Consider the following 12,240-nt stretch of genomic DNA (forward strand, 5'->3'; position numbering starts at 1 on the left):
GAGTGACTCGCCCCAGTGACCCCGCAGTCCTGGCTTGCATTTCCAGTGACCCCGTTTCTTCCTTCATATTTGTGTTCTAGGCTCAGCCCACGCCACTGCCCACCTTTAAGAGAGTGGTTCTCTCTCTAAAAGCAGGATTCCGACGTGTCTGCTGGTTTCCGTTGTGGTGAACATTCACTGCTGTCGCTTTTATCAGTGTGGGTCTGTGGGGCACCCAGGAGGGGACTGATAAATACCTGTTGGGCCCACGCTCCTCTGTGCTCCTTGACGTGCAACAGAACATTGGGTTTTATAGAATTTTCTGGGAGGCCTATTTAAAGAAAGGTGGAGGTGGGAAGAGTCGGGAGCTGGGTGGATAGAAATGACTCAGCACAGGGTCCTGAGAAAGAATCTGTGACTCTGGGGAAGCTTGAATCACAGCTTCCGACTGTGCCTGGAATGACAAGGCGCATGGTTTCTTTGTTAAACGGGTGGCTGCAGTTCCTACCAAAGACTGTCATTAAGAACATTCTAGAGGGGCGCCTGGGTGGCGCAGTCGGTTAAGCGTCCGGACTTCAGCCAGGTCACGATCTTGCGGTCCGTGAGTTCGAGCCCCGCGTCGGGCTCTGGGCTGACGGCTCGGAGCCTGGAGCCTATTTCCGATTCTGTGTCTCCCTCTCTCTCTGCCCCTCCCCCGTTCATGCTCTGTCTCTCTCTGTCCCAAAATAAATGTTGAAAAAAAAAAAAAAAAGAACATTCTAGAAAATTAAAAAAGAACACTCTAGAATGATGGGGCGCCTGGGTGGCTCAGTCGGTTAAGCATCCGACTCTTGATTTCAGCTCAGGTCATGATCTCACAGGTTCATGGGATTGAGCCCCACGTCAGGGTCTCTGCTATCAGCTTGGGATTCTCTGTCTCCCTCTGTCTCCCTGCCCCTCCCCCCTCTCAAATAGATAATACCCTTAAAAAAAAAAGAACATTCTAGAATGATAGGAACCACAGGGCAGGGTAACACCAGTTATAACAGAGAAACAGAGTTTCTACCCTCAAGATACTCCTAGCGAAGGCACAGTCTCTCTGAGGGTGTCCCCAGTTTGATGGGGGGAGGCCCAGCTGTCACACTCAAGAAGTTCAGATAACCCTCTTACAAGCCCTTTGATACGGTGTATTTGGTAACAGAACATGTGCATTACAAGTTAATGGTTGGTCTCTGGCAGGAGTCGATGCCAGGTGCTGGGAGGGGTGGCGTGGGCAGCAGATAGCATGGGCATTCAGGGAGAGCTGACTGGGTGTAGCGGTCACGGAGAGCTTCGTGGTCTAGGGGCATTTTGGGTGTGGCTTTGCAGGATGGGGGACTAGGAAGTGGTTTAGAGGATCATCCTGGGCGGGCAGCGAGGTACGAAGGTCTGGAAGGAGCCCACAGGGCAAGGCGTGCCCGGATCAGGGCAAGGACCCTCGGATGCCAGGCTCCGATGGGCCTCCGGGGCCAGCTGCCTGGGGTTTCAACTGTCGCTGTGCCGATGGGCTGGTCTACCCTGTTTGAGCCTCATTTTCCTCACCTATAAACGGAGCTGATAACAGCCCTTACTCTGTGATTCACGGCGCTAAAGGCACATAGTGTGCCGAAACACATCCAGCACGTGTAGGTAATTCTCCTGCATCCTTCGTCCCCAGTCCCGTGGCAGGAAGACTTTGTGTGACCGCAGAGCCCCGTCTTAGGGTCCAGCGAGCCCCAGGTTGAAGCCCTTCCTCACGGCTGAATCTGGAGGCGGGTGGGGGGGTGGTTCGATGGATGAAGGGGGGCAGGGGCCGGGGGTCCTGAGCCATTTAACCATCTCGCCTCCTTTGATGACTTTGCAACTGTCTGCAACCCCTCTGTGCCTCCCAGAGTTCCAGCAGTGAGGAGGGGTGAGGGGGTGGGTGGGGAGAGAAGGCTGGTGGGGCAGGCTTGACTTCTCAGGCATATGGCCCTTTCACAGCGGCTTTGTGGGGCGCCGACGGGTGGCCTGCCTGCCTTTTCCTCGCCGCGGCCCCAGCTGCTGTTTCCTCTTCGCTGACCTTGAGCCCTCGAGCCGGGCCTCCCGGGCCCAGCTTCCTGAGGGCCTGTCTCCTTCGCTGGCCCTTCGTGCCTGCCAGCCCTTGTATCCGAGCCCGCTGCACCCCTCTCCTCTGCGGGCACCACCGGCATCTGGGATGGCCTCCCCTGGGGAAAGAGGGTGCGGGCGGTCTGTGGGCGTGCTGTGGTTTGTGCGGAGCGCTCGCCATAGGAGAACAAGGAAGGGAACAAGGGAGGGACCGCCGTTCACGCAGTCGTTGGTTCATACACGCATTCCTTCCTTGCCTTTGTGTTTTGTGCCACGCAAACGTGCTTGCCTCTGGAGGGTACGGAGGTAGATGAAGTTCTCGTCGTTTGCAGACACCCGTGATGACCAGCCGCGATAGCGACAATAACAGCTCGCGTTCATGAGCGCTTACTGTATACCTGGCACTGTTTAAACCCTTGTCTTGGGGCAAGTCATGTAACCTTCATGCCCGACGCCTCTGTTCCTACTTTCCTCGCTTTACAGACGAGGAAGAACTGGCCCAGAGGAGGGGGCGTGGCCTTCCTGAGTTGATCGTGGGACAAAAGCACCCCCGTGGGTATGTTTTGAGGCTCCCACGCGGGCAGCCGCACCAGCACCCTGAGGAGCAGAGGCGCACAGGAGTTCTTATTCCCGGGCTGTACGGGGAGATGGAGATTCCAGGGGACACGTGACATGCTCAGGGCACACCACAGGTCAAGGTGTGAGTCTGGAGGGCCAGGCCCACTCCCACCCCCCCCCCCGGGCCCCAGGCTCTCCGAATGAGAGGAGAGACCGGGCCTGGAGGTATAGCTGCTCAGACGGGTGCCCCTGCATCCCACCACTGTCGCATTTTAGCAATGACGAAAGTGAGGCTCCGAATGTTCAACAACGCGGCCCAGCACCTGTAGCTTGTTGGAGGCAGATCCCGAACGCAAGCTCAGGCCACTCCGACCCTCCCAGCTTCCTGTCCCGGCTGGCCCGCCTGTGTCTGCCCGTGGCTGCCTGGCCACACTCTGTAAGGTGGGACCCAGTTGGGGCACCTGGGTGGCTCAGTCGGTGTTGAGCGTCCGACTTTGGCCCAGTCTGATTTCGCGGTTTCTGAGTTCGAGCCCCGCGTCGGGCTCGTGCTGACAGCTCGGAGCCTGGAGCCTGCTCCGATTCTGTGTCTCCCTCTCTCTATCCCTCTCCCACTCATGCTCTCTCTCTGTGTCTCTCTCTCTCAAAAATGAATAAACATTAAAAAAAAAGATGGGACCCAGTTGTTAGGCTTCCTTAAGGTTCCGATCTAGTGAGCTCTGTTCTCTGCTCAGCACCAAGCATTGCTTTTCCTGGCCTTACAGGAGGCTGGTGAGTAAATGACAGAAATAGCCCGACAAGAGATACAGGAAAACTGTGATTATTTTCAAGATTGTCTTCAATCCCAGGAAGAGAGTTAAAGGGGATGGTGAGCTGAGACCCTCCTAAGTGCCTTAAAACGTCCTGCCTTCTCCCCTCCCCTACTCCACAGCTGCTGTCCCCTTCCGAACTCCCCATTTGCTGCATATGCGGCAACAGGTTAAAGAGACCGAGTTGGAAGGACCCTTGTGACGTCGTTAGTTTCAACCTCCTGCCTTAACAGGGACACCTTACTTTTGAATTCTCTGCACCCAGAGAGTTGCAGCCCTCCAGAAACCCTCCCTTCTCTCTCACATGTGACTTGTGCTTGGTTTCACGGTTCCATGCAGAAAGAGTTGTGGTTGCATCATGAGAAAATGTGGCTCTGAATTCTGGCAGCTTAACTACACAGTACCGTTTCAAACAGTACTATTTCCTTTTCTCTTGATAGGCACCCTCTTAGCAGGGATGTATAAAGAGTGCCCTCTAGTGCCTGAGAACAGTACCAGGCCGTTAGCAGAGAAGTGGTGATCAGAGAACACCCCACAGGGCCCCACATTTTGTAATGCAAATTACATACCTGCAGTTTCAAGTTAAAAAAAAAAAAAAAGCAGCCTGATGGGGTCGGATAGGGACGCTGCCTCCTGGAGAAAGAAAGAAACGTTTGTCAGGTTTAGGTGTGAACGTAAACTCTCACTAATACAGGGGAGTGGTGAGAGTGAAGTTGGGCCCGTTGACTCGTTGGTGAGAAAATAGCAGAGGACGTGGAGTCAGAACGGAAACCCCCCCACCTCTCCAGTGCCTCCCAGCCCCCCCCCCCCGAGGGGGTCTCCCGAAAGCAGGGCTGAAGCGTGGACGGTTTTGCTGAGCCCCAGCAATGAGCGCACAGAGATGGCTGTGTCAGAGCAGATGGCGGAGAGCGATGAGCTCTGGAAGGCTTTCCAAGCTGATCAGAAAGGCCGAGGAGCAGTGACAGCTAGCATTGGCTGAGCACTGCTGTCCCTGACACGGTTTCCTGTGCCTTCGTGGCTCATTTATTTACTCGTTCGTTCGTTCATGCAACAGATACTTGGGTGGCCACTTTGTGCCAAGCACTGGGTATTTATCAGTGAACAAGAAAGATGAAACCACCCAGCCTCATGGAGCTCTGATTACGGCCAGGACAATGTGGGGAGGGCCATAAAATAGAAGAGTAGCCTATCTAATTGTGATAGGTGTGGGAAAAATACAAAGCAAGGAAGGGGGGAGGGCGTCCCTGACATCATCCGTATTTTACATGTGTGGAATCCACAGAATCCGGGCAAACTGCATCAGGAACCTTGCTCTTAAATAGCCCGCTCTACATTGGCCTGGACACCTGCTCACTGCGGGGGGGGGGGGCATGGGGAGGGTGCTGCAAGCAGAGGGCACAGCCTATGCAAAGGCCTGTGGTTGTTGGAGTGGGAGATGGTTGCTGGAGTCAGGGAATGAGGAAGAGGGCATACAGGGGCGGGGCAGGGTGGGTTCGGAGCCAACAGGGATTCTGATGCCCTGGCCCTGGTGCTGGGCTGGTTGCATGGGAGGCGTTGCCAACAGAGGAAGAGGGTGTGGAGGAAGAGGCCAGGCCTTCGATCCGGACACCTGGGTGGCAGTGCTGGATGGGCACCTGAGGCAAGTTGGGGCACTCGTGGTGGACAGGAGGGGCTCACTTCCGGGGAGCTTTCACGCGGGGTCCGAGCGAGCCCTGCCCCTCGGCCCAGCCGGGTTGCCCGGCCCTTCTGTGTGGCCGGGCTCCCGCAGACGTTCCCAGCCTCACGCACCCGCACAGCACGCCGGTTTACAGCTGAGCAGTTCTGCGGAGGGCCGGGAGGGCTCCCACCATGGCCCTGCTCGCCGGGCCCCCAGCTGAGCTGTAAATGACTTTTCCATTTTCCGAGACCTGCGCCCAGGCCTGTTTGGTATCAGGGACGCCGGGCCCACACTCGCCAGCTCTCGGCTCTGCCCGAATTACTTGATTAAAACGCATATCAACTATTATGTGATTCGTTTTCTCTGCCGCAGCTCGAGCCGGGCTATGTTAAAACTGTAATAAAGGCTGAGTTTGGAGGCAGCGGGTGGGGGGGGGGGCAAAGGAGCAGGGGTGGGAGGCGTCTCTGGGTCGGGGGAGGGGGTCGGGGGGGAGCTGAGAGAAGGACCCCCGACCTCAAGGGCCACTGCTGGCTTCCTCGAATCTAGATGACAGGGACCTGCAGACGGTCAGCTCCCCTCCTGCCTCCTGAGAAAGTCGGTAGGTGTAGCAATCGTGACCATCTCATTTCCGTCTTTTCCTCTGGCAGAAGGGACAGCAGGGATGCTTGGGGGGTGAGGGTAGAGAGCAAGCCGCGTTGGCTTTCGCGCTCAGAAATGGAATTCTCCATCGCCTGGGAGTTCTCTGTTGCAAAGCTGGCTCTCGCTAGGCTGTGAGTCCCGAGTCCTGGGTTTTCTCGCAGCCTCCCTGCCCCTGGGCTCCACTGACCATCTGAAAATGGGGCTGATACTGCCTGCTGGGCCCTCCACGGTTATTGGGAGAGTCTGGAGTGGGGACAGTGACAGAGCTTGGAAACCATAGTGTGTGGCACACACACGTAGGGTGGTGACCGCTGCCGTGTGTCGGGGGCCAAAGGAACTTTGTAATTGTACTCCCAGGCCCTGTTCGTCTAAGACGCCCTTATTGAGCACCTGCTGTGTCCCAGGCATAGGCTCTGCTCCACGCAGGGATCTCCCAGTCCAGTTGGACCGAGAGACCCATAGACAGGCAGGTTGGTGTCCCCCGATGAACTTTGAAGAGCCCGAGAGTGCGTGTGCAGACCAGCCTGGACATGCTCAGGGAGCGGGGGAAGGCTACCCATGAATTGCGTTGTGCTGGGTAAGCAGGAGCGAGCCCAGTGGAAGGGGGTGTGGTGTTCCAGGTAGAGGAAGCTCACGGTCAAAGTCAAAGGCATGGATGTCTGAGACGGCCCTGGCTTGGCCATTTAAGGGTGCCAAGAGCTGGCCAGGGAACCTCGTGGAGTGACAGGGTGGGCCTGAGCACGTGGGCAGGGCTGACAGTGGGGGGCTTGGGGGGGGGCGCCTCACTGGCCTTGCTGAGGCTTCCGGAGTCATCCGCCGTGGGAGCTGGCAAGCTTGGAAGGAGAGGCAGAGGCTGAAGAAGCAGCCGTGGAAGATGCTCCCCGGTGACTCTCTACCCACGTCCATCCACCTCGCCTAGGCTGGCCTCTGTCCTGAGCAGACCTCAGTCCTGCCCACCCTTAAGCTTTGACAAACCAGATGGCTCCTGTCACCCTTCCTGTCCCTCATTCATTCTGTTCTCAGGGGGCTCTGAGGCTCTTTCAAGTCCTGTCGCTGTCTTGTGTTCTGTGCCTGTCCTGGCCCCAGTTCCTACGGAAGCAGGGTTTCCTTCAGTAGACTGGGAAATTCCCAGAATAGGGATGGTACCTCCTCCATCAGATTGGGAGCTTCCTAAGACACAGGCTGTTTTTCCCCCAAAGATTGGGAGGTGGGGCTGTTTCTTCCCTGCTCGGGATTGGACTCCCCACGTCCCTGAGCAGAAACCAGGAACCCAGAGAGAAGGCCCGTCGCCATATCCCTCTGTCTTGGGGCTATCCCCACACCTGTACCGGCTCTGTCCCGCCCCCTTCGGGACCTTTCCATCTCACAGCTGTGTGGGGGGAGAGGGCGGGAGCTGCTGCTGGCCAGGAGGCTGCCCCCCCCCCCACCCCAAATCCAGCCTGTGTCTAATGAACGTGCTTCACGTCCACTCTGCCCACGTGGCCCCCTTCCCCGTGCCCCTCCGGGTTATGCAGTGCATTTCGGGATTGAATCCCTGGGACTGGGTGTATTTGGCTCTGAGCCCCAGCTGTGCCGAGGAAGGTGCCCCAGGATGCCTACTGTGCCCCCACAGCCTCCTCTCAGTGACGGGAAGCTGGGCAGCCGGGAAAGGAGAGAGGAGGGGGTTAGATCTGACCCCAGGTCTCTGCCTTTAGGGATGAGTAATGACGGGAGGGCTTCCCTGCCACTGGTTCCCTTGTCCTGTGGCGTCACGACCAAAGGCAACCTGGCAGTGACCAATCAAAATCACAGACGACTGCCCAGTGGCCAAGAGAGCAGGATGGAGGGGAGGGGACCTGGGGCAGGGGAGCGTTGCTCAAGACCGGATGACGTCCCAGCTGTGGATGGAGCCCCATGACAACGTTGCCCATCGTGCACTTTGCCGTGCCAGGCTTTTGTACGTGCTCTTCCCGCGGCCTGGGATGCCTGTCCCCTCACCTAACATCTCAGAGGCCATATGCGGTGTTTGGGGGAAGAAGGAGGGTGTCCCTTGTGGGCGAGGCCTACCCCTATTCGGATAACAGACATTTAAAGCAGTTGAGCAAGGACGGCGTGGGGGCGGGCAACAGGAGAGCAGGAGGCCGGTGTGCCCCTTTCCTGAGAGACTCTGGGCAGGTCACGCTGCTTCTTGGTGACTCCGTTTCCCCCGTCTGCAGTGGGCTCACATGATCTCTGAGGCTCTTCCTGCTTGACTCCGGCTGAACGCCGTGAGCACAGTGTCCCCAGCCCGCGCAGCACTATCACTCCAGTGACCGAGTGGATGACGAAACATGAAGTGCTTCCAGAAATTCCCAAAATGGGATGCTAGGCGAGGGGGAGGAGAACTGAAGGCAAAAGAAGAAAGAGAGAGAAAGCAGGAGTGGGAGGAAGGTCACCACTGACCGCCTACTTCCTCTTTCCCTCTCCCTTCCTTGGTCTCCTCTTCTCCTGGCCCTCCTCTGTGCTCCCCATAGTCCCCCAGGGTCCACGGAGGGTGCAGCTCCAGAGCCCCGGCCAGGCCACTCCTTGCTGGCATTCCCTCTGCTGGACCAAGATGGGTAAGAGGCACAGGACTGATGGAGTCGGGAAGCCAGTTCAGTCCCCGGGGCGTCTTCAGCTCTGAGGCCAAGGAGCTTGACCAAGCCCTTCCTGCAACCTCTCTAGCCTGGACCTGGGGTAGGCAGATTGCTGGCCTGATAGCCCCGTCCAGGGATGAGAAGTAAGCTGGCCGCAGACTCCTGGGCTCTCTCTGCACAGGAAGCAAAGGCTTTTCTCCATCCCCAGGCTCCTGGGTGGAAATCAGTGGGGACTCTCAGGTAGGGGCCATGGTCACGACCAAGGTCATCAGTAAGGTCTCTTCCAGCCTGGAGGGTTACTCAGAGATCCTGAAGCAACCCAGGAAGGGCCTGGGTACAGAAGTCCCTAGTCCAAACGCTTCATGTTATAAATGGGGGAAACTGAGGCCCAAGGAGGGAAGGTAGCCTTCTTAGGGTCACGGTTCTGGGCGTTTAGGGGCAGAACCAGGTATGGAATCTAAGCTGCCTGACTGCCAGCCCTAAGCACGTGCATTTGCTCTGTCTCCCTGCCTCCCTTTCTCCTGGCCCTCCTCCTTTCGTTTTTGCAGTATTTTCCTTGAAAACAATAGCATTGCTGCTTAAATGGTCATTATTTTATTTTATTTTGTTTGTTTGTTTATTTATTTATTTATTTATTTATTTATATTTTATTTATTTTCGAGAGAGACAGAGACAGCATGCGAATGGGTTAGGGGCAGAGAGAGGGAGCCACAGAATCCGAAGCAGGCTCCAGGCTCCGAGCCATCAGCCCAGCCCGACGCCGGAGCTCGAACTCACGAGCTGTGATATCATGACCTGAGCCGAAGTCGGACGCTCCACCGACGGAGCCACCCGGGCGCCCCTAAACGGTCATCATTTTAAAAATACTAACTATAAACAAGTGTAAAGAAAAAAAACAAACAAAAGCTCTGTCACCCTGAAGGTTAACGTTTGTTAATCTTTTGAGCACGGTGTTCCGGAATGTGTCACGCGCGCCTTTTCCGAAAGCGGATCCGTCTTTGCGCGCCGGTTGGTGCCTCGCCTTTTTCTTAGAGTCAGGTGTATGGAGGTATCACTAACGCGCAGCCAACTTCTCCCATTTTGGAGAGTATCGTTCTAGGAATTTCAGCAAAGGTATTTCGTCACGAAACTACCCTGAGTCTTTGGTCATAGACATCCTTCTCTGTCAGTGGAACTAACCTAAATACCCAACGATAGGGGATTAAAAAAAAAAATTTAGTTGTGCCAGGAAGTATTTAACCAATCCCCTCGGGTTGGGCACGGAGGTTGCTTCCCCCTCTTCACCGTGATGAGCAGAGCTGCGGGGAACATACTTGCCCTTGTACTCAGGAGGGGTCTGGCTGTCCGCGTGGCAGGGGTCGGAAGGCGGGCACGTGGCGCTACTCCGTCTCACTAGGCCCTCACCCTCTCCCTCCCTCTTGCCTGCCTACAGGGAACCGGCTGGACGAGGGCTCGGACGTGGAGTCGGAACCCGACCTCCCTCTGAAGCGCAAGCAGCGTCGAAGTCGGACCACATTCACGGCCGAGCAGCTGGAAGAGCTGGAGAAGGCCTTCGAGAGGACTCACTACCCGGACATCTACACCCGCGAGGAGCTGGCGCAGAGGACCAAGCTGACGGAGGCGCGTGTCCAGGTGAGGCGGCGCCTCGGGTGTCGGCGGGCATATCGAAGAGGCGGGAACGGAGAGGGTTGGAGGTGTGGCCGGGGTCCCAGGGTTTAGGGGGCCCCCAGGGGGTTCTGCAGCAGGTGGTCCGGGGATCTTGTAGACGAGGAATGCCCCTGGCACTTGATGCAGACTAAGCGGGCAGCAAGCGTCGGTTGACCGGCTGGGCCAGCGGTGGGCAGCCCTGGGCAGCCAGGAGCTGCAGTGAGGTCCTGCTGGAGAGCAGTCATCCCTTCCGAGATGAGCCGGAGGACAGGGCTCAGGAAGCACAAAAGTCTCCAAATCTCCGATGAGGGGAGGAAGTGATTAGGAGGAAATTTTCTGAAGGGCCCGGCTTCTTAGGACAGGTAATGAGTTTCCCGTCGCAGGAAGCATGTGAGCACACCGGGCAGGCTTGTTCCTGGTGGGTTGGAAGCATCAGAGGAAGGATGGGCAGACCTCGGACGCCCCCATCCACACCCTCAAGGGGGTGGGTCCTCATCGGCGGGGCTGGGGGAAGGGAGGGCGGCGAAAGCAGCACCTGCCTGGGCTCGCAGGCCCTCACCTGCCACCTGGCCCCAGCGGGGGAGGGAATGGCCTCCTCTCCCCAGGTCGGGGAGGAAGTGAGAGAGGGTCATGATGGCTAGCTCCTGGGGGAATGCGTTCCCGGCCTGTCTTCCTCATAAACGGGGGAGGCGGGTCTGCGGGAGGGGCCACCCCAGACTGCTCACTGGGCACTTCCAGCGGGGAACCCGGCTTTGCTAGGCGCCCACCTTGCCCCAGCCCTCCTCACACATGACCCGGCGGAACGTCAGGCCACCTTGTCAGGCAGGTCACCTCCAGGCAGGCCGCAGGTGCAGAAGCAGCAGGCCTAGAGAAGCGACAGAGCTCGGCTGGGGCTGAGCTGGGCCGGAACTCGGGCCTGGCAGGTACCAAAGCCAAGGTCTTTCCATGCGGAAGGAAGAAGCTGCCTCAGAGGCGGGGACCTCAAAGCCGTGGGGCAAGATCTAGGAGCAACTGGCACTTAAGCGCTCCGGGAACCGGTGTACCTCCCTCCGCCCTCCCCACCCCCACTGCTGGAGCGGGGGGTCCTTGGCTGCCTTTGAGGGAGACCCCGAGGGGAAGGGGCAGGCGGCGGCAGCCAGCTTGTCTCATTCTCTCCCCTCCTCTCCAGGTGATATCTGAGCCTGGCCTGGGCTCCGGGCCTCCCTCCCCCCGCTCTGATCGTCCTGCAGCTGTTCTCCTGGGCACATTCCTGGGTGCTTTCTCATTCCCACGTCTGGCGGCCGCGGCTGCTTCCCATCACCTTGAAGCCTGACCGCTCCTTGTAAAATTTCCTGGCTGTCAGGGCAGTGCTTTTATTGGCCCAGGGGACCCAGAAACAGGTGTCACTCAAGGTCCAAGGAGGGAGGGGGGCTGGGAACAGGGGGAGCAGCAAGAGGCCGGGCAGACCCACAGGGTGGGGGCCCAGGCAGCCTCCTGCACATGCTGACTCCCGTAACATCCTGTGGGCTTCTCCAGGGCAGTGAGTGTGCCCAACCTTGGCCTGAGAACTTAGCGTGATCCCAGCAGAGGAGGGATCGATTATATGTTGGGTTTTTAACAAATGACCAAAGCTGACCAAAGACATCAAGACCAGGATGATAGAATATTTGGCCCGGAGAAGCGATTTGGAGGACGGGCTGCTCTAAGAGGCCCCGGAGGGTGGGACCAGGGCCAGTCGGGAACGTCCCCAGGCCTACATAAAGGTCCGCAGGGACTGGGAACCGCAGGCCTAGGTTTCTCTTGGTCTCTGTATCACCTTCAATAGATCTGTTTCCTTTCTTGAGACTCACTCAGTGTCTCATCTATAAATAAAGGAATGGAACGAAATGGTCACTGCGGCTCCTTAAAGTTCTAGGATCCTCACTTATTTTTTTTTTCATTTTCTTTTGATGTCTTGTTAATTTTTGAGAGAGAGCAGAGAGACAGGGTGCAAACGGGAGGAGCAGACACAGAGGGAGACACAGATTCCGAAGCAGGCTCCAGGCTCCGAGCTGTCAGCACACGGGGCTTGAACTCACGAACCGTGAGGTCGTGACTTGAGCCGAAGTCGGACCCTTGACCGACTGAGCCACCCAGGCGCCCCTAGGAATTTTGTTTATTGACAACCAGAGCTGCCTTGTGAGGTGAGATCCCCATTCCTGCAAGTGTGTAAGGCAAAATACAGCGTGCCATCAACCAGAAACCCTAGTTTCTGCTAGGGTTCCTGCTGTGGACGGTAGGGCAGAGACCTCCAAGC

General features: G+C 57.4%; 1 protein-coding gene across 1 annotated transcript in view; it reads left to right on the top strand.

Moving 5' to 3' along the window:
• PAX7 (paired box 7) overlaps window positions 1-12,240 on the top strand; it is a 95,956-nt gene that overhangs the window by 41,434 nt on the left and 42,282 nt on the right. The window contains 1 exon segment of the mRNA XM_030326489.1: window positions 9,751-9,950. Within this exon segment, the coding sequence (XP_030182349.1) occupies window positions 9,751-9,950 (200 nt within the window).

Source organism: Lynx canadensis, chromosome C1, assembly GCF_007474595.2.
Source record: "Lynx canadensis isolate LIC74 chromosome C1, mLynCan4.pri.v2, whole genome shotgun sequence".
Classification (NCBI taxonomy): Eukaryota; Metazoa; Chordata; class Mammalia; order Carnivora; family Felidae; genus Lynx; species Lynx canadensis.